Source organism: Piliocolobus tephrosceles, chromosome 7 (genome assembly GCF_002776525.5).
Source record: "Piliocolobus tephrosceles isolate RC106 chromosome 7, ASM277652v3, whole genome shotgun sequence".
Classification (NCBI taxonomy): domain Eukaryota; kingdom Metazoa; phylum Chordata; class Mammalia; order Primates; family Cercopithecidae; genus Piliocolobus; species Piliocolobus tephrosceles.
Window position 1 is genome coordinate 143,882,101 of NC_045440.1, and position 27,313 is coordinate 143,909,413.

Below are 27,313 nucleotides of genomic sequence, written 5' to 3' on the forward strand. Positions count from 1 at the left end.
AGGAGAAATACTTAATGTAGATGACAGATTGATGGATGCAGCAAACCACTATGGCACGTGTATACCTATACGACAAACCTGCACATTCTGCACGTATATCCCAAAACTTAAAGCATAATAAAAATAAAATAAAGCCAGGTACAGCTGTCTTCAATGGTGAATTCTACCAAATATTTAAGGACAAATTAACACAAATTCTTCATAAACTCTTTCAGAAAACATAAGAGGAAGGAACATTAACCAATTCATTATATGAGGCTAATGTTGCCCTAATATCAAAACCAGAAAAAGACATCAAAAGAAAACTGCAGGCTGGGCACGGTGGCTCAAGCCTGTAATCCCAGCACTTTGGGAGGCCAAGATGGGCGGATCACGAGGTCAGGAGATCGAGACCATCCTGGCTAACACGGTGAAACCCCGTCTCTACTAAAAATACAAAAACTAGCTGGGCGAGGTGGCGGGCGCCTGTAGTCTCAGCTACTCGGGAGGCTGAGGCAGGAGAATGGCGTGAACCCGGGAGGCGGAGCTTGCAGTGAGCTGAGATCCGGCCACTGCACTCCAGTCCAGCTACAGAGCAAGACTCCACCTCAAAAAAAAAGAAAACTACAGACCCACATTTCTTATGAATATAGACGCAAGGCCAGGTGCAGTGGCTCACACCTGTAATCCCAGCACTTTGTGAGGCCAAGGAGGGTGGATTGACTGAGGTCAGGTGTTCAAGATCAGCCTAGCCAACATAGTAAAACCCCATCTCTACTAAAAATACAAAAGTTAGCTGGGCGTAGTGGCACGTAACTGTAGTCCCAGCTACTCTTGAGAGGCTGAGGCAGTAGAATCACTTGAACCTGGGAGGCGGAGGTCGCAGTGAGCCAAGATCAGCAACTTTACTCCAGCCTGGGCAACAGAACAGGGCTTCATCTCAAAAAAAAAAAAAAAAAAAAAGGCCGGGCGCGGTGGCTCAAGCCTGTAATCCCAGCACTTTGGGAGGCCGAGACAGGCGGATCACGAGGTCAGGAGATCGAGACCATCCTGGCTAACACGGTGAAACCAGGTCTCTACTAAAAAATAAAAAAAACTAGCCAGGCGTGGTGGCGGGTGTCTGTAGTCCCAGCTACTCGGGAGGCTGAGGCAGGAGAATGGCGTAAAACCGAACCGGGAGGGGGAGCTTGCAGTGAGCCGAGATCGCGCCACTGCACTCCAGCCTGGGCGACAGAGCAAGACTCCGCCTCAAAAAAAAAAAAAAAAAAAATAGAAAGAAAGAAAAACTCTCTCTCTCTTTTCAGATGACATGATCCTGCCTCTAGAAAATCCTAAAAAATCCACCAAAAAACTTTTAGAGTTAAGAAATGAGTTCCACAAATTTGAAGGATATAAAACCAATACACACACCAAAAAAATGTGTTTCCATATACTTGCAATGAACCACGTGAAAATGAAATTAAGAAAAGAATTCCGTTCACAATAGCATGAAAAAGAATAAAATACTTAGGAGTAAATTTAACCCCAAAAAAAGTATAAAATGATATTCTGAAAACTCAAAACATTGCTAAAAAAATTAAAGAAAGTAAATGTTGAAAAGACATCCCATGTCCATAGATTAGAAGATTTAATCTTCTTAAAATGGCAATATTCTCCAAACTGATCAACAGTATGGAGACTCTCTATCAAATCTCTATCAAAATCCCAGCTGGATTCTTTGTAGAAAATGACCATCTGATCCTAAAATTCATATGGAAATTCAAGGGATCCAGAATAACCAAAACTATCTTGAGAAGAAAGTAACAAATTTAGAAGACCTATACTTCCCAATTTCAAAATTTACTACAACCTATCCGGGGTGGGGACGGTATGGGTAATGTTTTAATTTATTTATTTTCTTTACCTTTATTTTCTAAATTCTTTATAATGAAGATGAGTTTTACAATTAGGAAAAAATATGGTTTTGTTTTTACATTTTTTTTTCTTTCCAACTTTTATTTTATGTTCAAGAGGTACATGTGCAGGTTTGTTACATGTATAAGTTATTTTTTAAACATGCACACCTACTCCTTGGAAAAAAAATGTATAAAGACGTAAAGAGGCTGGGCGCGGTGGCTCACACCTGTAATCCCAGCACTTTGGGAGGCCAAGGCAGGCGTATCACGACGTCAGGAGATCGAGACCATACTGGCTAACACAGTGAAACTCCGTCTCTACTAAAAATACAAAAAACTAGCCAGGTATGGTGGCGGGAGTCTGTAGTCCCAGCTACTCGGGAGGCTGAGGCAGGAGAACGGCCTGAACATGGGAGGTGGAGCTTGCAGTGAGCCAAGATCGCGCCACTGCACTCCAGCCTGGGCGACACAGTGAGACTCTGTCTCAAAAAAATAAAATAAAATAAAAATAAAAGAGGTAAACAAATATCTAGTGAAAAATAACTTATAAATAAGAGTATATTTAAGTTTTTCATAAATGAAAAACTTAAAAGCAAAAACCCATCAAGTTACTAGGGAAATGTGTATAACATATAAAAACAAATTCATTTTCAAAAGTTTGAATTGACTAATGAAAACCCAACAAACAGCCAGGCGTGGTGGCTCATGCCTGTAATTCCAGCACTTTGGGAGGCCGAGGCGGGGGGATCATAAGGTCAGGAGTTCAAGACCAGCCTGGCCAATATGGTGAAACCCTGTCTCTACTGAAAATACAAAAACTATCCGGGCATGGTGGCAGATGCCTGTAGTCCCAGCTACTCAGGAGGCTGAGGCAGGAGAATCACTTGAACCCAGGAGGCGGAGGTTGTAGTGAGCCGAGATCAGGCCACTGCACTCCAGCCTAGGAGACAGAGCGAGACTCTGTCTAAAAAAAAAAGAAAAGAAAAGAAAAGAAAAGAAAACCCAACCAAGAGAAAATCACATTTGATAGTCAACTTTAAACACATGGAGAGGAATAGGCCTAGAAATCACAGCACCAGCCTTTGGCAGGTTGAAGCAAGAGGCTTGCTTAAAGCCAGCAATTGAAGGTATCACAGCTCCTGTAATTCAGATAGTAACTCAATATAATGGAAGGAAATCTTTCCCTAGGAGACAGTAGAATTCTGTGCATAAGACAGGATAAACTCAGCCCAAAGTGCACTAGCCACAGTGATGATTTTTTAAATAGAATTCTAAAGTTAGAATATTGTTGAAAAGCTGCCAAATTCTCTGAAAGACAGAAACACATGAATGAACACACATAATATAAAGTCTACCCCATGCTGCACATAAATGCTAGTTTATTTTTGTTTACTCATGGGCACTAATTACTTTAATGGAGGCAGAATATTTTAATTATGACAGGTAATCAATATTACATGACTTGTCAAATCTAGTTAACGAATTTACTCTGTTGTATAACCATAATACATCTAAGACATCTAAACGCAGTGAAAATGCCTTTGTGTATTTTTGTTGTCTGGAAGTCTTTTAAAAATTCCAGGCTTTTTCAGTACCTCTGAGAGATACTTCTATATGATTTTTTCCCTTGTGAAACAAACAACAGATACTGTTGTCAAAATTCTGTCACTGTACACAGTGACTGAAGACCGCCATACTCTAGCTAATCCGCTGGACAATGAGGCACTATGCTGGACACTATGAGCGAACAACAGGAAAAAAAGGAAGACAACGACCCTATTCTAGAAAGGCTTACGATCTGTGTCAACACTGAGGATTTTTTTCCTTTAGCTAACGAAATGGAATCAATCAAATACTGTTTTTGAACTTTCCGTAGTCATGGCGCTACTTTTATTAGTGTGATGAGCAAAAAGCCTTAAATGGCTTTGTTAGGTCAACTAGCAACGACCATCACTGGAGAGTAAGTAATGCAGAAATTAACTGATAGTAATGATTCTGCCTGCATTAGACCAAAAATAAACCTACGCTGAACTCTGCAAGGTGAATGAAGAGATGAGGTCCCTCATGACAAAAAAAAAAAGGGGGGGGGGCAAGAAATCAAATAAGCAAAGAGTTTTCAATAAATGATTCCCTATAAAAAGCAATAGAGCATGGTGGTTAAGAGGATAAATCCTGGGTGCAAACTCATGGGTTTGAATGCCCACTTCACCACTTACTAACTATGACCCTCAGCGAGTCAGAGAACCTTCCTACATCTCAGTTTCCCCATCTATAGACTAGGGATAACAACAGTACCTGTCTCCTAGAATCGTGAAGATTAAATTGCTTTAGGTGTAAAGTTTATATATAGCATCTTAAGTTGCAGATATTACATCAAAAGCATAGGAACAAAGACAACATTAACTGGATTTCATCCAAATTTAACACTTGTATGCTTCAAAGGACACCATATCAAGAAAATGAAAAGATAACACATAGAATGATAGAAAAATCTTGCTAATCATATATCAGATAAAGGACTCATATATAGAATATATAAAAAACTGTTACTGGCCAGGCGCAGTGGCTCCTGCCTGTAATCCCAACACTTTGGGAGGCCGAGGTGGGCGGATCACCTGAGGTCAGGAGTTCGAGACCAGCCTGGTCAAAATGGCGAAACCTCGGCCGGACGCGGTGGCTCAAGCCTGTAATCCCAGCACTTTGGGAGGCCGAGACGGGCGGATCACGAGGTCAGGAGATCGAGACCATCCTGGCTAACACGGTGAAACCCCGTCTCTACTAAAAAAAAAATACAAAAAAATTAGCCGGGCGAGGTGGCGGGCGCCTGTAGTCCCAGCAACTCGGGAGGCTGAGGCAGGAGAATGGCAAGAACCCAGGAGGCAGAGCTTGCAGTGAGCTGAGATCCGGCCACAGCACTCCAGCCTGGGCGGCAGAGCGAGACTCCGTCTCAAAAAAAAAAAAAAAAAAAATGGCGAAACCTCATCTCTACTGAAAACACGAAAATTAGCCAGGCATGGTGGCAAGTGTCTGTAATCCAAGATGCTCAGGAGGCTGAGGCAGGAGAATCGCTTGAACCCAGGTGGTAGAGGTTGCAGTGAGCTGAGATCACGCCACTGCACTCCAGCCTGGGCGACAAAGCAAGATTCCATCTCAAAAAAAAAAAAAAAGCAAAGAAACTGTTACAACTCAACAATAAAAAGACAAAAAGACAACCCAATTTAGAAATAGGTAACTATCTAAATACATATTTTTTCAAAGAAATATAGATGACAATAATCACATGAAAAGATGCACATCATTAGCTATAAGGGACATGCAAACCCAAACTACAATGAGACACCAGGATGGCCACAATCAAAAAGGTAACAAGTACTGACAAGGAAGCAGAGAAATTAGAACTTGCAGTCATTACTAGTAGGAATGTAAAGTGGTACAGCCACTTTGGAAAACAATCTGGCAGTTTCTGAGAAAGTTAAACGTTGAGTTGCCATATGACTCAGCAACTCCCCATCCGAGGCATACACACAATAGAATTTAAAACATATGTGCCAGGCACAGGGGCTCACACCTGTAATCCCAGCACTTTGGGAGGCTGAGGCGGGATCACCTGAGGTCAGGAGTTCAAGACCAGCCTGGCCAACATGGTGAAATCCCACCTCTAGTAAAAATACAAAAAAAATTAGCCAGCCTTGGTGGCGAGCGCCTGTCGGAGGCTGAGGCAGGAGAATCGCTTGAACCCAGGAGGCGGAGGTTGCAGTGAGCCAAGACTGTATCACTGCACTCCAGCCTGGGCAACAAGAACAAAACTCCATCTCAATCAATCAATCAATCAATCAAACAATGTCCACACAAATGTTTATAACATCATTATTCATAATAGCCAAAAGGTACAAACGATACAAATGTCCATCAACTGATGGAATGGAAAAACAAAATGTGGAATGGAAAAACACACACACACACACACACACACATACACACACACATATACACAGAATGGAATATTATTCTGCAAGAAGAAAAATAAATGCATACTGACACAATGCATACCGACACATGCTGTACGGATGAACCTTGAAATATACAGTAAGTGAAAGAGGCCAGTCACAAAAATGACATACCATTATATGTATGATGCCATTTACATGAGAAGTCCAGAACAGGCAAATAATAGAGAAAGAAAGTAGCTTACTAGTTGCTTGGGGGTAAGGCAAGGACATAGGCAAAGGAGAGTGACTGCTAACGGGTACACGGCTTCCTGTTGGGGTTATGAGAATGTCCTAAAACTGATTGTGGTGAGGGTTGCACAACTCTGTAAATATACTAAAAGTGACTGGATTTTACCCTTTAAATAGGTAAACTGCATTAAAACTAGTTTGTTTGTTTGTTTAAAAAAAAGCACCTTACAACATTGTCTCTCACATAATAAGTGCAAACTGCTAATTTTTATTACAGGAAGAAGAAACTCTCCTCAACATGAAAATGGAAAAAGCAACTATGAGTTAACTAAAATTATCCCAAAGATCATTTTATGTAAAGTAGTTGCTAAATGTACATGAAATGTTTAGAAATTAAATTAAAAAAAAAAAAAAAAAGAGGCCACGCACGGTGGCTCACGTTTGTAATCACTTTGGGAGGTAAAGGCAGGATTGCTTGAGGCCAGGACCAGCCTGGTAAACACAGAGAGACCCCATCTCTATGAAAAAATTCAAACATTAGCTGGGCATGGTGGTGCACACCTGTAGTCCCAGCTACTCCAGAGGCTGAGGTGGGAGAACTGCCTGAGTCCAGGAGTTCGAGGGCGCAGTGAGCTAGGTTCGCGCCTGTGAATAACCATTGCACTCCAGCCTTGGCGGCAGAGTGAGAACCTGTCTCCCAAAAAAAAAAAATAATAATGAAATGAAAGGAAAGGAAAAAAAAAAAAAAACAAGAAAAAAGAGTTTTAAGAATCATGTCACTTTAAAAATGCAGATAAAGAACACAAAGGCCTAGCTGCTAGAAATGCAGGGAGGGGAAGCTTAGTTCTTAGGATAAGAGATGGAGGACCCCCCCGAAATCCGTGAAACTCTTCTTCTGGTTTTGGAAACGGTGGTGGGGAAAGCTGGTAGGAAAAGAATTTGGAAATAGCTTGCTTCAAACATTATGTCCATTTAAAACCCAAAAATGAAAAGAAAGTGATGTAATTTTGTGATAGCTTCATGTGAATGGGTTTTCCAGGAGCTGAACACTTTTACAACCCCTGAGAGAGTGTTAGCTATTCAGACGGAGAGGCTGTGGAGAAGTAAATTGCATTGCTCCTAGGAGCTGGGAAGATTCCCTACCAGCACTGTCACTGCTAACACATTTGCAAGGGTTTAGAAACCACCAGCGCTTGAAAGACAGATATGATTTCAGTAGCGAGTCAGTCCTGATGCAAAGGTCCCCGCGAGCAGAGGCCAGAAGGCATTAGCAGGAACTGGGGTGGCCTGGAAGGCAGGAACCAGAACGTGGGGCCAGGACAGTATCTCGTTCTCTTTACTCGCTCTACCATTGGTAAAGAGAAGTCAGGTCCACACGTTTCTCATTTGGGACCATGACAGAGGATGTCCTCACACACCAAACACTGGTTTCTGGGTCCTTCCTGGCGGTTTTCACCTCTACAGCAGGACCCGGATGCACCCTTGAATAACAAAGCCTTACAGAATCTCCTCACTTTTCCTCCCAGCACTCTAAACTCAATTTCACCTCTACATAGCCTTATCTTGAAAAGCTTCAGAAATCTTTTTAAAATGCCTTATCTCAACAAACGCCTGATTTTCCTTACAGCTCTGAGCTACTTCTGTATGGTGGACACACCTAATTCTCCTACAACTAATGCGACTGACACACTGCAATGCGGTATTTTATAGCAGGCATAACCAGCCAAACTGGGGCTCAGCAACTCGTACTGGTCAAATACCAGTACATTCAACATCCATTTCATTTGTCATCAGTGTTGGCGGGGCTTTCAGCACCTCAGTGGCACAAAGTCTACCCTCCTGACTGTCCCCCAGATGTCTTCTCATCAGCAACTCAGTTCTCCGGAAACCCAAACTAAGTATTTATTGTCCTTTGTCTACACATTCCACAAACCCCATCAGGAAACTTAGCCACTGGCCTAGAGAAAGGAGTAAATGCAAATATTAAAACCAACGCCTGCAAACCTGAGGCAACTTCATTTCGGAACCAAGATGCACGAGGAGATGAAAGCGAACGTGTTAGTCACAAAGCCTGCGTAAGCACAGCCATCTGATTTCAATTCTAGGCTGTTTTCATTTTGTACTATTTACCCTGTCATTGTTTCTCATTAAGTCAGAAAATAATAGAGCCCATCATGAAATAATTAAGCAATGTAATAAAAGAGGTTTTTGCTGTATTAATTACAGAAGATCTTACAACGGGAAAGAAAAATCTGCCCCTGTAAAAAAATACAAGATTTCTTTTCCTGTTAAGAACACAGAGACGAAATGCAGTAGAGAACGAACTCACGTGGAAGGGAGCACAAGCCACAAATCAGAGCAAGTCATGATTACAGATGAATTCAAAATTAACAGGACAAACATGCTCAATGCATTCAAAGAATGAGAGGCACAATTCTCCAACCCTTCACTTAGCCATGCTAGAGGAAGAAGCCTCCTCGAAGCCTCCTCTTCAACAGACAACGTAAAGCAACGGGGCGCCCATCAAGCAAGGACCCATCAATCATCAGGCTTTTAACAGTTCTGATTTAAAGTTACTTAAATCAGAATATTCCAAAGATCATCATCCAGAAATTTTAACCATTCATTCACATCACCATGAAACAAGCACTTAAAAAAATAACCAAAAGAAACTAAACACATAGATCATGTACCTGGATCAATGAGAACTTCCTGTGCCCCTGGAAGAAAGAACAGATTATGGTATTTTATTTGGAAAACAAAACTACTTTTAAAAATAACTACTAAAACACATTTCATAATTCACATAGCCTGGAGAAAAATCTGACTTGTATCTGATCAGAAAAGCAATTCTGAGGAACGGTATGTTATAAGTTTGGTGCCTTTTTGCTTCAGACAGGAAAAGATAAAAGAAAAGCTACTATTACTCATACCCTAAACAAATTGTTAAGTGCCTCCTCACCTCTCTGCCTTCCCACTTTCTATGTTCATGCTCCCAGTTCTTCTTTTTTTTTTTTTTTTTCTTTTCTGAGACACAGTCTTGCTCCGTCGCCCAGGCTGGAATGCAGTGGCATGATCTCGGCCCACTTCATCCTCCGCCTCCCAGGTTCCAGCAATTCTCCTGCCTCAGCCTCCTGAGTGGCTGGGATTACAGGAGTGCACCACCACGCCCGGCTACATTTTTTTGTTGTTCTTGTTGTTGTTGTTGTTGTATTTTTAGTAGAGACAGGGTTTCACCATGTTAGCCAGGCTGGTCTCAAACTGCTGGGATTACAGCCATGAGCCACTGTACCCGACTTCCCAGCTCTTCTTAAACAAATATGAGAATTCCTTATTTCCACAAATAAGCCAAGTGACAAAGGATAACTATTTGCACAAATGTATGTCAGCAACCTAGAATGGGGGAGAAAAGGTGCCAGAGGCTCTATGGAACTTTTCACAACCCCCCTAAAATACCTCTCTTTCTCTCTCTCTCTTTCTGTCTCTCTCTCTCTCTCTCTCTCTTTCTGTCTCTCTCTCTCTCTCACACACACATGCACACACACAACAGGATACTTCATCAAGTTAAAGATTTCCAACTTTTAGAAGCTAGCTTTGTAGTTAGTTTAAAATACAAAACCATTAACTTCACTATTATGAAGAAACTTTTGAAAGCCTTGCTGGTCTGCTAAACTACCCAAATATCTGTGTGATCCAATTAGACTTCTCTATAGAATGCAATTTCCCATCATGGCAAAACACACCTCAAGAGGTACTGGTTCCAAGAGTCATGTTTATCATTAGCTATTCTCATTTTTAAACATGTTAAGAAGATTCAAAAAGTATGTCCCAATAATCTTATGGAAATAGCACATCTATTCAATTGTCTACACAGAGAAGAGGCCCCATGATTATGATGCTATTTAAGAGCTATTTTGTGTACAGTCATCTCTGTTTGTAAATGCAGACTAAAAATCACTGCAATCTTGAAGCCACCATTAAAATAAAAAACAGGTGTTTTCCATTGAATAACACCTTTATGCCAAGCATGATGCTTAACAAATACCATGTATGACCTTCAGAGCAACCCTACAAAATAAACAGGTATTAGCCCTCACTGTCTATGGGGAGACGGAAGCCCAGAGGAGCCGAGGGAAGCCCCACCATCGCACAGGCCACACACCAGGTCCCAGGTCTGCACTGAGCAGACATTCATCTGCACAGACCTTGAGGACGTCTGGATTTCCAGATAATCCTACAAACGTTTTGTTCTGTGAAGAACCTGGCGAAATCTATTATACTATGCCATGTCGTTTAGATAGGGGACATGAATTAAACCTCTGATGCCTCGGAGTTATTATCACGATCATCAATCATTTGATTATTAGTATAATCAGCCTCTAGTGGACTGATTTCACATTAACCAAACTTGCAAGAGACTGATGTAGGAAAACTGGAGGTTTAACCATTAATGTAATAGGGGACACAAAATATGGCCGGGCGTGGTGGCTCAAGCCTGTAATCCCAGTACTTTGGGAGGCCAAGACGGGCGGATCACGAGGTCAGGAGATCGAGACCATCCTGGCTAATACGGTGAAACCTCGTCTCTACTAAAAAATACAAAAAAACTAGCCGGGCGAGGTGGCGGGCGCCTGTAGTCCCAGCTACTCGGGAGGCTGAGGCAGGAGAATGGCGTAAACCCGGGCGGCGGAACTTGCAGTGAGCTGAGATCCGGCCACTGCACTCCAGCCTGGGTGACAGAGCGAGACTCCATCTCAAAAAATAATAATAATAATAATAATAATAACAATAGCTGCTAACATTACCAAGTGCTTGGTGAGGAGGGTTCTAGGACCTTCATATGTGTAACTCAGTCAACCTTCACAACAACCGTATGAGGTAGGGACTCCTGTTATCTTCCCCATTTTACAGATAAGAAAACCGAGGCATAGCGCTGGGCGCAGTGGCTCATGCCTATAATCCTAGCACTTTCAGAGGTCGAGGTAGACCGATTGCCTGAGCTCAGGAGTTCAACACCAGCCTGGGCAACATGATGAAACCCTGTCTCTACTAAAATACAAAAAATTAGCCAGGCACAGTGGTACACACCTGTTGTCCCAACTGCTCGAGAGGCTGAAGCACGAGAATTGCTTGAACTTGGGAGGCAGGGGTTGCAGTGAGCCAAGATCGCACCACTGCACTCCAGTCTAAGCAACAGAGCAAGGCCCCGTCTCAAAAAAGAAAACTAGGCTGGGCGTGGTGGCTCACGCCTATAATCTCAGCACTTTGGAAGGCCAACACATGGATCAACTGAGGTCAGGAGTTCGAGACCAGCCTGGACAACATGGTGAAACCCCACCTCTACTAAAAATACAAAAAATTAGCTGAGCGTGGTAGCAGGCACCTGTAATCCCAGCTACTCGGAGGTTGAGGGAGGAGAATCGCTTGAACCCACGAGGCGGAGGTTGTAGTGAGCCAAGATTGCACCGTTGCACTCCAGCCTGGGCAGCAAGAGTGAAACTTCATCTCAAAAAAAAAAAAAAAGGAAAGAAAGAAAACTGAGGCACAAAGAGACTAAACAACTTGCTGCAGGTTACACTGATATTGACTGACATCTGTATTTTTGCTGTTTTGCTGCTGAAACTGGGACCTAAGATATTCATTCCATGAAATACAAGGGAGGATGTTAAATCATCAGGTTGGTCTTCATCTCAAACAACAGAGGCCATTAATTCCTGATGTGAGATGAGGCTGCCCCTACAAACTGACTAATCTTGAGATTAATATCCAAGATGAAATGGCATATCTGTTCCTGAGATCATGCCTATTAACAGATCTGGATGCTGTATTGCCTCAAAGGTAGTCAATAATTGCCAAGCTTTAGGCCGGGCACGGTGGCTCAAGCCTGTAATCCCAGTACTTTGGGAGGCCGAGACGGGCGGATCACGAGGTCAGGAGTTCGAGACCATCCTGGCTAACACGGTGAAACCCCGTCTCTACTAAAAAATACAAAAAAAGCTAGCCGGGCGAGGTGGCTGGCGCCTGTAGTCCCAGCTACTAGGGAGGCTGAGGCAGGAGAATGGCGTAAACCCGGGAGGCGGAGCTTGCAGTGAGCTGAGATCTGGCCACCGCACTCCAGCCCGGGCGACAGAGTGAGACTCCGTCTCAAAAAAAAAAAAAATTGCCAAGCTTTAAAAATTTTTTTTTTTTTTTTTTTGACACAGGGTCTTGCTTTGTCACCTAGGCTGGAATGCAGTGGTGCAATCACAGCTCACTACAATTTCAACCTCCTGGGCTCAAGCAGTCCTCCCACCTCAGCCTCCTAACTGGGACTACAGGTGCATGCCACCACTCCCAGCTAATTTTTTTAAATTTCTTATATAGACAAGGTCTCCCTATGTTGCCCAGGCTGGTGTAGAACGCCAGGGGTTCAAGTGATCCTCCCCGCTCGGCCTCCCAAAGTGTGGGATTATAGGCACGAGCCATGGTGCCTAACCGACGAAGTTTCTGTTTTTAAGACAGGGTCTCACTCGTTGCCCAGGCTGGAGTGCAGTGGTGCGACCTCAGCTCACTGCAACCTCCACCTCCTGGGTTCAAGCAACTCTTGCTTCAGCCTCCCAAGTAGCTGGGATTGCAGGCATAAGCCACCACGCCTGGCTAATTTTTGTATTTTTAGTAGAAACGGGGTTTCACCATGTTGGCTGGGCTGGTCTCAAACTCCTGATTTCAGGTGATCCGCCCCAATCTGCCTCCCATAGTGCTGGGATTACAGGCATGAGCCACCACGCCCAACCTACCAAGTTTCTAAATAACAGTCCCATTGCCCTTTCTCCTGTCATCTAAGTGTCATTGTCACCAGATATTCTTCCCCACAGAATGTCTTCAACAGAAAAAAGTTCCCAAGTTTTTTACTCTATGCAAATCTAAATGAAGACATTTCTCTACTACAGACAAAGCAGTGTTTCAATGTCCTTAAATTTTATTTGCCCATAATTAGGAAACGGAAGAAATAAAATGTGGCCCTAAAGTTTCTGGTCTTACTCATCACATCAGTGAAACAGTTTCAACACATTTACAGCTCTTCAAACCACAATTTAAAAAAATAAAAAGCAAAAAAAACACCTAACCACCTCCAATGAAAGGCACTCCTAAGCCGGGTGCGGTGGCTGTCACCTGAAATCCCAGTACTTTGGGAGGCTGAGACAGGTGGATACCTGAGCTCAGGAGTTTGAGACCAGCCTGGCCAACATGGTAAAACCTCATCTCTACTAAAAATACAAAAATTAGCTGGGCGTGATAGCAGGCGCCTGTAATCCCAGCTACTTGGGTGGCAGGAGAATTGCTTGAATCCAGGAGGCAGAGGTTGAAGTAAGCCGAGATCACACCATTGCACTCCAGCCTGGGCAACACAACAAAACTCCATCTCAAAAAAAAAGAAAGGCGCTCCTAGAGAGAGCAGAGACTTTTTTTTTGTTTTTTTTTTTTTGTTTTTTTTTTTTTGAGACAAAGTTTCATTCTGTCATCCAGGCCAGGCTGGAGTGCAATGGCATGATTCCAGCTGACACCTTCCCAGTTTCAAGCAATTCTCCTGCCTCAGCCTCCCAAGTAGCTGGGATTACAGGCATGTTCCACCACGGCCAGCTAATTTTTGCATTTTTAGTAGACATGGGGTTTTACCACGTTGGCCAGGCTTATCTTAAACTCCTGACCTCAAGCGATCTGCCCTCCTCAGCCTCCCAAAGTGCTGGGATTACAGGCGTAAGCCACCGCACCCAACCCAGAAAACTTTCTTTTAAAGAGAAAATTAAACCTGCCTTCACCTTTCTGGATGTGTTGGAGATTTTAGCACTTGGTTGCCGACTAGAGAAAACAGTGAAACTTAAACCACTGCCATCTCATACCAGAGATAGCAATTAGAACCATGAGGAGTAAACACAGGTGGTGAACACCAATGGGGTGCATCCAAGTCAGGTCACAGTACAGGATGCAAGCAACAGGGACCTGCCTGTTTAAACCTTCAGACTTTTGACAGCACCCTCAGCCTGCCTCACTTTCCTCTTCAATAACTGAGATGCTACCAAGAGGAACATCCCACGACAGAATAATAAAATTGTCTTCAAGAATCATTATAGCTCATCTAAGCAAATCTACATAGACAGCATGTGGCTTCAGACGGTGTGGCTACAGTCACTAGCTCATCAAGGCAGCCTCTGCATTCTCTGCTGCTGATACAAGATGATACAATTCATGGAAAAAGAAATGCAAGACATTCCCCATCCAATACACATTAACTACCTTTTTTTGTCTGGAGGGAAAAATGTACAAAAATCTCATGGACAAAAAAAAATCCTATCAGTTTTGTATATGGCCTGGAGCTCTGCATTATTTGGTATGATCTATGTGACCTATGCAACACGATGACTTAATCCTGAGCTATTAAAGGCAGGTTCGCTCATCAAGGACCAAAACGCTCATGTTCATTCAGCATTCATGGGTCTGCTCCGCCCAAGAAGTTTTTTCACTCTTCATTGGTTCTACCAAGCATAAGCAAATCAAACGACTCATTGAGAGAACGTCACCAGCCAATAAAATAAGAAACTGCAGCCAGGCGCGGTGGCTCACACCTGTAATCCCAGCACTTTGGGAGGCTGAGGCGGGCAGATCATAAGGTCAGGAGATCGAGACCACGGTGAAACCCCGTCTCTACTAAACATACAAAAAATTAGCCAGGCGCGGTGGCAAGTACCTGTACTCCCAGCTACTATGGAGGCTGAGGCAGGAGAATGGCGTGAACCCGGGAGGCGGAGCTTGCAGTCAGCCGAGACTGCGTCACTGCACTCCAGCCTGGGCAACAGAGGGAGACTCTGTCTCAAAAAAAATAAATAAATAAGAAAAAATAAATAAAGGGCCTGCTCCCAGGCCCCGAATCAGCGTTAAAATTGACCTCTGGGACTAGCATAGTATTGCTAGCATGTATTATCCTAATACATAAAATTATAAAAAAGACTTAGGCACAGAACCTCAAGTCTGTTATACCAGGAAATTTTACACAAGTATTCCAGAAATCAACCATTCTGACCTATTAGTGTATTCAGTAAGATTGAAAATATTCAATAAAATCAGAACAAAATGTTTCATACAAGATTTCTGGGCAGGGCACAGTGTCTCATGCTTGTAATTCCAGCACTTTGGGAGGCCGAGGCGGGTGGATCATGAGGTCAAGCATTCGAGACCAGCTTGGCCAACATAGTGAAACCCCGTCTCTACTAGAAATACAAAAAATTAGTCGGGCATGGTGGTGGGCACCTGTAATCCCAGCTACTCGGGAGACTGAGGGAGGAGAATCACTTGAACCTGGGAGGCGGAGGTTACAGTGAGCCGAGATCGCGCCACTGCACTCCAGCTCGAGTGACAGTGCGAGACTCCGTCTCAAAAAAAAAATAGAAAATAAAATAAAATAAAGATTTCTGACTCAACAGATTTTACAGTTTATTTAAATATTAGTCCTAACTCAAAGAAAAAAGTAACAAATGAGTCTGCTTTATTTAAAGACTGCAAGTGAGCAGAGGCCGGAAAAAGGGCAGAGCTCACCTGGCCGGTGTCTGTTGGCTGCTTCAGCAGGAAGTGTGCTGCCCTGGAACCTCCGAGCTCCACTCTTCCCACCAGTTCCACCAGGATAGTGATAGATGACAGAAGCTGAACACAATCCTTCCAGGGCAGCTGGGCATGAAGAAAACAAAAAACAAAAACCAGCATCATTAGGCAAGTCAGTGACCCATCATTAGCTCAAACTGCAGGGGCTAAGAATGATTTAAACAGGTGGATTATTTGGAAAAGCCAATTTTTCTCCCAAAGCAGAGTTCAAACCTAAAGATCACTAGTTTTTTGCAAATGGAAACTTGCCACCTGTCTTTCCCATGACCATGTCCAGGCAGGCAACACAGAACGCTCTCACCACACTCAAGGTTTCCCGGCAGGGCTGAGTGCACACGTGAAACAGGCCAGCCTCTGTGTTCATCCATTCACATGGCCGGCATTCCCACACAGACTGTGCGGCAGACTGCGCCAGGTTCTGGAGCTACAGAGATGTATAACAGAAAGTGCTCTGGACTGAAAATATTTCACAGTAATAGCACCAAAGCAAGACCAGACTAAAGTCTGGTAAGTTGCCTGTATGTATTTCTTTAATGTCAGAGTTAATACAAGTTAGCTGGATCTTCTATCGGTTTCTACATTCAGTCTGCTGTGATGTCAGGCATAAGTAAGACCAAAGCAAGACCAGACCAGAGATTGCAGTGAGCTGAGATCCGGCCACTGCACTCCAGTCCAGGCGACAGAGCGAGACTCCGCCTCAAAAATAAATAAATAAAAATAAAAAATAAATAAAATAAAATAAAATGCCTTTCCAGACCACGCGCCCCCTAGGCAACTGCTCCTTTTGAGGCTGTAGACCTCCCTCTTCCTCAAAAACAGCCATATCAACTCGCTACGCAGCCCGTTCTTCTCTCACGGCGTGACAACCTAACAACCTCCAGCTATGCCACATGCCTTATAAGGTGTGCCGCAGTATTCATCTCTATCAACTTTATCCATTAATTTAGTGGCCCTTAAACTTTTGGTCTAAAAACTCCTTGATGCTCTTAAAAATGAGGATCACAAAGAGCTTTTTTTGTGATATGGGTTACACCTGTAGATATTTACCATGTTGGAAAATAATACTGAGAAAAGGATTTAAGTATTTATCTATTAATTCCTTTTAAAATAGGCCAGGCGCCGGTCGCGGTGGCTCAAGCCTGTAATCCCAGCACTTTGGGAGGCCGAGACGGGCGGATCACGAGGTCAGGAGATCAAGACCATCCTGGCTAACACGGTGAAACCCCGTCTCTACTAAAAATACAAAAAAAAAACTAGCCGGGCGAGGTGGCGGGTGCCTGTAGTCCCAGCTACTCGGGAGGCTGAGGCAGGAGAATGGCGTAAACCCGGGAGGCGGAGCTTGCAGTGAGCTGAGATCCGGCCACTGCACTCCAGTCCAGGCGACAGAGCGAGACTCCGCCTCAAAAAAAAATAAATAAAAATAAAAAATAAAAAATAAAATAAAATAAAATAAAATAGGCCAGGCATGGTGGCTCATGCCAGTAATCCCAGCACTTTGGGAGGCCAAGGTGGGTGGATCACTTGAGGTCAGGAGTTTAAGACCAGCCTGGCCAACATGGTGAAACCCCAACTCTACTAAAAATACAAAAATTGGCTGGGCATGATAGCACACACCTGTAGCCCCAGCTACTCGGGAGGCTGAGGCAAGAGAATCTCTTGAATCTGGGAAATGGAAGTTGCAGTGAGCTGAGATCATGCCATCGCACTCCAGCCTGGGCGACAGAGTGAGACTCTGTCTCAAAAAAATAAAAATAAAAATAAAAATAAAAAATAAAATAATAAGCTTGTCATGTGTTAACATTTTTATGAAAAATAATTGTGTTCCAAAACAAAAATAAAATACTGGAGGAATGGCGTTGTTTGACATGTTCGTGTATTTCTTTAATGTCGGAGTTAATACAAGTTAGCTGGATCTTCTATCGGTTTCTACATTCAGTCTGCTGTGATGTCAGGCCTAAGTAGCTTCTGGACAACTCCACTGTCCACTTCTGAGAGGCTGAGCATGGAAGAGACCCATGGCACACAGCACCGTCCTTCTCTGTGTGCCCTTAAGGAGTCCTCCTGATCCAGTCCAGCGCCGCATGGGGAAGGCATATGGGCGGTACCAGTCTTTCTGGAGAAGCATCTGCTGCACAGGCCCTAGTCTCAGAGCCCACTGGGAGACGCATAGATTCTCCAATCAATACAATAAGGAGTACTTAGGGAGACAGCACTCTTTCAAGAAAACCAAGTAAAACTATGTATTTCTCAGCCTGCTTAATCCTTTATCTGCTTCTCTTTTCTTTTCCATCCCTAATGCTCACTCCCTTTCTTTCCCCACTTTTATTTCCCTAGCCTATTTAAAAAACTAAATTTAAGTCCATTTTAAGTTTTGTTTTTGTTTTTTCTTACGAGACAAAGTCCCACTCTTGCTCAGGATGGAGTGCAGTGGTGCGATCATGGCTCACTGCAGCCTTGACCTCCTGAGCCCAAGCGATCCTCCTGCCTTAGCCTCACAAGTAGCTGGGATCATAGGCACAGACCACCAAGCCCAGCTAATGTTTTTTAATTAGTTTATTTATTTATTTATTTATTTTTGTAGAAGTGAGGACTCCCTATGTTGCTCAGGCTGGTCTCCACCCAGCTAATGTTTTTTAATTTTGTTTTGTAGAAGTAAGGTGAAGTAAGGTTTTTTTATTTTTTATTTTTTGTAGAAGTGTTGGGATTACAGGCGTGAGCCCTGTGCCTGGCCATTTGAAGTATTTCTTATATTTGGCTGGGCACAGTGGTTCATGCCTGTAATCCCAGCACTTTGGGAGGCCAAGGCAGGCAGATCACCTGAGGTCAAGAGTTCAAGAGCAGCCCGGCCAACATAGCAAAACCCCATCTCTACTAAAAATACAAAAATTAGCCAGGTGTGGTAGTGCATGCCTGTAGTCCCAGCTACTCAGAAGGCTGACGCAGGAGAATCGCTTGAACCCAGGAGATGGAGATTGCAGTGAGCCAAGATCATGCCACTGCACTCCAGCCTGGGCAACACAGCAAGACTCTGTCCCCAAGAAAGAAAGAATTTGTTGTATTTAATATGTTCTACAGCACCTAGTTAAACTTCTGTTACAGGACTCATGTCACTACTTCATTCTGACTTGTGTTATCGTTAAGTGGTTGACAGGCATCCTTGTTAAACTGTCAACTTCAATGAAAGAACCCCGCTTTAGTCCTTACTCACACACTGTTCTTTTAACAAGCATTTAGGGAGCATCTGCAACATGTCAGGCAGTGGACACAGCCAGTCCATCCTCCCAGGACCACCCCCAGGAGGCGCAGTCCCCAAAGGGTAGACCACACACAGACATCCAATTCCAGCACGAAGTGTCGGCAACATCTCAGGTAGAGCATCTGCTCTGCCGACTGCTGGGGGGGATCGGAGATGGATGTGCTTTGAAGTAGGATTTCTTCTTGCCTTTCTTTTAATTTTTAAGATGACATAGAGTTCACACACCATATAATTCACCCACTTAAAGTGTACAAGTCAGTAGTTTTTAGTACATTCACAGCTGTGCAACCATCACCACTATCTGACTCTGGAACATTTTCATCACCCCAAAAAGAAACCTTATGCCCATTAACAGTCACTTCCCATTCCCCCTCTTCCCAGCCCCTAGAAACAGTCGTCTACTTTCTGCTTCTATAGATTTGCCTATTCTAGCCACTTCATATAAATAGAACCATACAATCTGCGGCCTTTTTCATGTCTGGCTTCTCTCACTTAGCACAAAGTCATCAAGGTTCATCCGTGCTGCAGTGACATCACAATTTCACTCCTTTTCATGGCTGAATAATATTCCGCTGTATGCCCATACCACATTTTGTTTATCCATTCATCATGTGACACATGGAGGAAGTTTTGAGGGATGAGTCTAAAAGGTGAAGATCATGGGGAACGGCATCCAAAGCAGAGGCCAAGTTATACTAAGAACAGAGGAAAAGGGATAGTGTGGGCAGGGCCTCCTTCAGAGGACACATGGCACAGCGGGAGGAGGGCAGCAGATATGGCAGGGAAGCACCCCAGGTTGCCTGTCATGGCAACCACCACAGGCTGGCTGCTTTTCCTCCCTCATCCCTCCTTTTTGGGGACTTTCTTTTTCCATTTCCTCTCATTTCTTTTTTTTATTTATTTATTTATTTTGAGATAGAGTCTCGCTCTGTTGCCAGGCTGGAGTGCAGTGGTGCGACCTCGGCTCACTGCAACCTCTGCCTCCTCGTTCAAGCAATTCTGCTGCCTCAGCCTCCCGAGTAGCTGGGATTACAGGTGCCACCACCACACCCAGCTAATTTTTGTATTTTTAGTAGAGACGGGGTTTCACCATGTTGGCCAGGATGGTCTCAATCTCTTGACCTCATGTTCCACCCGCCTCAGCCTCCCAAAGTGCTGGGATTACAGGCATGAGCCACCACGCCCAGTCTCTCATTTTAAATAACAGTTGAAACAATTACATATCAGATCATCTTCATCAGCTCATCTTACCTCCAAGCCACAGAAAGTCATTCACAGAACGCAGCAGCTCCACTGACATGTGGTAATGTACCAGGGAGTCCTGCAGCATCCCTGCCTGCAGGCACAGGTCCCCCACGTGCTTCCGCATGCGGCCTTGGCACCGCTTCTTGTAATGTCTAGAAAATAAATGAAAATGTATCTTTATTACTATACAACTCCCACCCAGAAAGCACTCTGACTAAGCACTATTCAATTCTCTCACTACTAAAAATGCTAAGAGGGCAACTGTAGGCTCTATAATTTTAAGTCAGCAATAATCATTGCCAGTTATGTGAGCCGGAGTGGTCTTGACTTCAAAAATGTACTCCAAGCAATTTTTTAAAAGGTGATAGGTACATAAGGATTTCTACCATGTGTTTCACGTAGGCAATGTTAGAGTTGGATTTTTCTTTTTAGATTTTCCAGTTGTAACATTAGCATAAGGAAGTTTATGTTTCAGCTTTTTAAAAAAATCAACTATCTTCCACTTCTTAACATCAAATTTATTATTATTTTATAAAGACAGCTACGCTGCATCTTATTAGCCAACCATTTGGCTTTAGCAAATAAGACGTTTATCCTCACTATTTCAGGGCAAGGTTTAGGAAAGCGTTCAGAGGGCAGGGCCTGGGCTGCTCACTAACAGCTCTTTAAACACTGGCAATGATACGCTAGTAAATAATGCAAAGGCTTCTGAGTCCCTATCAACTCAGAAGCCAAAGCAACTGTACCAAAATATTCCTTTTATCATTTTTAAATACTTCTAATCTTTAAATGTTATATTTCTTAAGGCAGATGATTTTTTTAAAAGGAAAAACTGCAGCTGGATTAAACTTTCCCTCATCAAGAAAGCAGTCTTATCAAGAATAAAACTCCTTTGGAAATCCAGAAGATGTGATGTTTTAAGTAAATGAATGTTACTGACACATCTCAATATAATGTTAAATCCTATCATGTCTAACTCTAACGAGTTCAACAAACTCTTTGTTGCTCTGGAATTTAGCTTTTCCATTCTACATATGTTTTGAATAAAGATCATGATGTAAGGCAGATGCAGAAAGAAGAAGAAATGCCAGCCTTCGTTTGTTTTCTTCCTGGTCCAAGGCAGTGTCGGGATGGCCCCTGCTAACAGACCCTCCCCATAAGAAAATACAGCATCTGGCAGGGCACAGTGGCTCACACCTGTAATCCCAGCACTTTGGGAGGCCGAGGCGGGTGGATCACAAGGTCAGGAGACCGAGACCATGCTGGCTAACACGGTGAAACCCCGTCTCTACTAAAAATACAAAAAATTAGCTGGGTGTGATGGCAGGTGCCTATAGTCCCAGCTACTCGTGAGACTGAGGCAGGAGAATCACTTGAACCCGGGAGGTAGAAGTTGCAATGAGCCGAGATCACGCCACTGCACCCCAGCCTGGGGGACAGGGTGAGACCCCGTCTCAAAAAAAACAAAAACAAACAAAAAAAAGAAAACAAAGCATCTGAGCTGCTCCTCCCATCCCAACAGCAGTCACCTCAGCAGCCTCCACCTCGTCTTGACTCCCAACTCTGCACCCCCTTCCCCTTCATTGCTGCCATACACACACAGCCAGAGTGTCCTTCCCAAAGCACAAATTAGTCTGTGTCCCTCCTGCACTGCAAACCTTTCACAGGATGCTCAATTCAGTCGTAGGGAGAGGCATGTAGTCCACAGCCAGCCCCTCCCACAGCTCTGACCTCCCCTCCTACCACTGTGCCCTTGCACTCCACAGGCAACCTTGCTGCAATGCTGAAGTCCCCGACCTCAGGCTCCATCTGCCTCCCAACTTCAACTCTCTTTTAGGCTCCTCTCAATGACCAGTTTCTCAAAGAAGCCTTCCCTGACTCCAACCTCTGCACTTTGGGTTAAGTGTTCTTATGGTGGCTCCCACCTGTAGTCCCAGCTACTCAGGAGGTGGAGGCAGGAAGATCACTTGAGACCTGGAATTCGAGACTGCAGTGAGCCATGATTTTGCCACTGCTCTCTAATCTGGGCAACAGACCAAGATCCTGTCTCTTAAGAATAAGAAAGGAGTACATTATTACATCTTCACATGAACTTCACAAAAGTGTACACCTGCTGTAGCAAAACATAACCCACAAAATTTCAAAAATATTTTTCTAGTAGCATCTTCTAAATTAAATAAATAACTTGTTTTTAAAAGTGCAAACATTATGATAAACAATTTGTTTTGAAAACAGGACTTTTACAAAAAGAAGTCATAAATACTCTTATAGTTTTTCATATGAAAGTCATGATACAATAAAACCATACAAATATTTTAAATTGTATAAAAACAAAATGAGCCAGGTGTGGCTCATGCCTGTAATCCCAGGTGGTGGCTCATGCCTGTAATCCCAGGGACTCGAGAGCCTGCCATGGGAGGATCGCTGGAGGTCAGGAGTCAAAGACCAGCCTGAGCAACACAGGAAGACCCTGTCTGTGTAAGAATTTTAAAAATTAGCCAGGCCTGCAGTCCCAGCTACTTGGGAGGCTGAGGCAGGAGGATCCCTTGAGCCCAAGAGTTTGGAGCTGCAGTGAGCTATGATTGCGTCACTGTGCTCCAGCCGGCTACAGACCAAGACTCTGTTTCAAAAAAAAAAAAAGAGGCCAGGTGCAAGGGCTCATGCCTATAATCCCAGCACTTTGGGAGGCCGAGGTGTGCGGATCACCTGAGGTCGGGAGTTCAAGACCAACAGGGAGAAACCCCTCTCTACTAAAAATACAAAATTAGCTGGGCGTGGTGGAGCATGCCTGTAATCCCAGCTACTCAGGAGGCTGAGGCAGGAGAATCACTTGAACCCAGGCGGCGGAGGTTGTGGTGAGCCAAGATCGCACCATTGCACTCCAGCCTGGGCAACAAGAGCGAAACTCCGTCTCGAAAAAAAAAGAAACTGGAATTAAGAATTGACAGAAAAATTAATAAGAATCGGATAATCCCCTAATCCATAATGCTCTAAAAGCAAGAATGATGTATACCTATGTAACAAATCTGCACATTCTGCACATGTACCCCAGAACTTAAAGTATAATTTTTTAAAAAAGTAAAAGAAAAATATTTTTAATTTAAAAAAAGCAATAATTAAATTATAGGCAAAAAACCTGACAGTCTCGGCTGAAAAAGGGAGATGCATCCTTTCTGGAAGCTGCAAAAAACACCTATTACATAGCTTCAAACACTGTAACAGAAGGCACCCAAATTGTACTTCCTTTCTGCACTTACACTAATTAAATTTAATCAAAGATATAGGCTGTATTATTTTCATGACTCTTAATCAGATTAAAGAAGAGAATGGGCCGGGGGCAGTGGCTCACGCCTGTAATCCCAGCACTTTGGGAGGCTGAGGCGGGCGGATCATGAGGTCAGGAGATTGAGACCATCCTGGCTGAGACCATCCTGACTAACACGGTGAAACCCCGTCTCTACTAAACATACAAAAAATTAGCCGGGCGTGGTGGTGGGCACCTGCAGTCCCAGCTACTCGGGAGACTGAGGCAGGGGAATGGTGTGAACCCGGGAGGTGGAGCTTATAGTGAGCTGAGTTTGCACCACGGCACTCCAGCCTGGGCGACAGAGCAAGACTCTGTCTCCAAAAAAAAAAAAAAGAAGAAGAAAATGCTTAATATGTTTGTGATTTTGGTACTATTTATATGGCTTATGGAAAACAAGAGCTTGGTATTCTAGTCCAAAAAACAATTTATCTGCAAAGAAATTTCTATATTCAAATCCAAAGAAAAGCTAAAGCTGCTCAACAACAACAGTTTTCAATTAAAATCCAAGGGAACCTGGATAAAGGGAATGTCTTTTGCAAGGTTGGGGATGGTATTACATAGTTTAAGAAGTCCTTAGGCCTGGTGAGGCGGCTCACGCCTGTAATCGCAGCACTATGGGAGGCCGAGGCAGGCGGATCACGAGGTCAAGAGATCGAGGCCATCGTGGCCAACATGGTGAAACCCTATCTCTACTAAAAATACAAGAATTAGCTGGGCATGGTGGGGTGCACCTGTAGTTCCAGCTACTTGGGAGGCTGAGGCAGGAGAATCACTTGAACCCGGGAGGCAGAGCTTGCAGTGAGCTGAGATGGCACCACTGCACTCTGGCCTGGCAATGGAGCGAGACTCCATCTCAAAAAAAAAAAAAAGGGCCAGGCATGGTGACTCACGCCTGTAATCCCAGCACTTTGGGAGGCCAAGGTGGGCTGATCACGAAGTCAGGAGATCGAGACCATCCTGGCTAACATGGTGAAACCCCATCTCTACTAAAAAATACAAAAAATTAGCTGGGCATAGTGGCGAGCATCTGTAGTCTCAGGTAATCAGGAGGCTGAGGCAGGAGAATGGCGTGAATCCAGGAGGCAGAGCTTGCAGTGAGCCAAGATCACACCACGGCACTCCAGCCTGGGCAACAGAGCGAGATTCTGTCTCAAAAAAAAAAAAAAAAAAAAAAAGTCTTTGTATACTTAAATAATGGCTACAGCCCATAATTTTGCACTACAATATTTTCCGGTGGGGAGCCTTTTGACTACATGCCTGATGTAAATACAATAAGAATACTAAAAGGTGCCCACATGGTAGAATTAAAGTGCCAAAGCAGACAACCTTAAGATGCGAGAGCAGCCGGGCACAGTGGCTCACGTCTGAAATCTCAGCACTTTGGGAAGCCGAGGCAGGCGGATCACCTGAGGTCAGGAGTTCAAGAGCAACCTGGCCAACATGGTGAAATCCCGTCTCTACTAAAAGTACAAAATGAGCCAGGCGTGATGGCACACTCCTATAATCTCAGCTACTCAGGAGGCTGAGGCAGAAGAATTGCTTGAATCTGGGAGGTGGAGGTTACAGTGAGCCGAGATCGCGCCACTGCACTCCAGACTGGGCGACAAGAGTGAGACTCCATATAAAAAAAAAAAAAAAATTAACTGAGTGCCGTGGCACACACCTGTAATCCCAGCTACTCAAAGGCTGGACACACAAGAACGGCTTCAGTCTCAAAGGCAGAGGTTGCAGTGAACCAAGATCGCACCACTGCACTCCAGCCTGGGCAACAGAGACAGACTCCGTCTCAAAAAATATATAAATAAAAAAATAAAAAATGCAAGAGAGCCCTAAACAGAAAGTAAAAAAAAGAAAAGAAAAAAAGAAAAAAAAGAAATGCAACATTTTATACTCAGTTTCAGATGCTTTATGGACCATTAACTGTACTATATCTTGCCTAATGAAAAACTGAAAACAAATTGTTAGTGTTGATTTCTTCCATCTGAATGTTTTTATGTTAAAGTTTGAATATTAAAACATCACTCGATAAAGAAAGAGCAAGAAGCCAGCCATGGTGGTTCATACCTGTAATTCCTGCATGGATTACACAGCATGCCTGTAATCCCAGGCAAATTGCTTGAGCTCAGGAATTCGAGACCAGCCTGAGCAACACGGTTAAACTCCGTCTTCATGAAAACATACAAAAAATTTAACCAGGTGTGGTGGTGCATGCCTGTAGTCCCAGCTACTCGGGAGGCTGAGGTGGGAGGATCACTTGAGCCCAGGAGGCAGAGGTTGCAGTGAGCCGGGATCATGCCACTGCCCTCCAGCCTGGGCAACAGAGCCAGACCCCATCTCAAAAACAAAAAAGAGAGAGAACTGAAAAGTTCTCATTAAAAGTTCAGAAGTGTCTACATTTTATTTTGCATATGTGCATTATTTGCAACCACATCAATGTAAAAGCAAAATGAAAAACCTATCTCCCTGGGATGTAAAACACTTTGACGCTACCTAACTATCAAGGAAGTCAGAGCTTTGTGAAATAAATCTGCAGCACTTAAGCAAGAGAAGTTCTTTTGACAATTTTTCTGAAAGGCTCAGAAACTGATTTACTTTAGTCTTCCAAGTATAAGAGGAAGGTAGCATAATTAGGAGAGAGAACATGCATTTATTTAAGGTCTGAAGGACCTGAGTTTGAATCCTGCTGTTTCATTACTAGCTGGGTGACGCTGGACTCATTATTTAACCCCTCTGAGAATGCTTCCTCTCAGCAAATTGGGCCTGTTACCATCTGCTTCAGGTGGCATCAGTGCAACATAAATGAAATAGGTAGGTGGGTGGCTAACTGGTGTCTGATGTATAGTCATATTCGTTTCCCCTCTTCTCCCCTTTTAAACTTGTATTACTCCCATAGTCAGGTTTAAGCCTCTGATGATAGGCTGTCTTATTTGTCCTCGTATCCACTCAGCATAGTGCCTTACACTTAGAAGTGTCAAAGAAGAACTGCCCCCTAGCACTTTGGGAGGCCAAGGTAGGTGGACTGTCTGAGCTCAGAAGTTCAAGACCAGCCTGGGCAACATGGTGAAACCCCGTCTCTACTAAACAAAATATAAAAATTAGCCAGGCATGGTGGCACACACCTGTAGTCCCAGCTACTCGGGAGGGAGGCAGGAGAACTGCTGGAATCTGGGAGGCAGAGGTTGCAGTGAGCTGAGAACATGCCACTGCCCTGCAGCCTGGGCAACAGAGTGAGACTCTGTCTAAAAAAGAAAAAAAGAACTGCTTCCTCGATAGTAACTAGCAATGTTCATAAGAGGGTTTTGTTTTTTGTTTTTTATCTTTTGTTAAAAAGAGCTATTCCAGAACTATCCAACAGTCCCTCCCCCAACTCCCCAGCGCCTCTCTCCTCAAGATGCCCTTCCTGATCTGCCCTTCTGGGTCCATGGGAAAGACAGTCTGCTCAGCTGGGACTCCATCCTGCTGCCAGGACAGAGGAGGTGAAGGGCAAATCTGGCCACATCATTCCCTTCGGATTTCTTTAGTAGCAGCCCCACTCCCAGCACCTTTAGAAGAAGTGGCAGCTGCACCTAAAACCCCAAACTCCATGGAATAACATAGAAAACCCCAGCCAGGAGCAGTGGCTCACGCCTGTAATCTCAACACTTTGGGAGGCTGAAGCAGGTGGATCACCTGAGGTCAGGCATTCAAGACCAGCCTAGCCAACATGGTGAGACCCCCATGTCTACTAAAAACACAAAATTAGTGGGGCGTGGCTGCAGATGCCTGTAATCCCAGCTACTCAGGAGGCAAGGCTGGAGAATCACTGGAATCGGGGGGGTGG

General features: G+C 43.9%; 1 protein-coding gene across 1 annotated transcript in view; it reads right to left on the bottom strand.

The window, feature by feature from the left end:
• The window catches only part of TRAPPC9 (trafficking protein particle complex 9), a 697,716-nt gene that overhangs the window by 656,483 nt on the left and 13,920 nt on the right, over window positions 1–27,313 (bottom strand). Inside the window, exons 3-5 of the mRNA XM_026454561.1 lie at window positions 20,193–20,338; window positions 15,623–15,751; window positions 8,746–8,772 (exon numbers count right to left, since the gene is read on the bottom strand). Of these exons, the coding sequence (XP_026310346.1) occupies window positions 8,746–8,772; window positions 15,623–15,751; window positions 20,193–20,338 (302 nt within the window). The remainder of the gene's footprint in view (window positions 1–8,745; window positions 8,773–15,622; window positions 15,752–20,192; window positions 20,339–27,313) is intronic.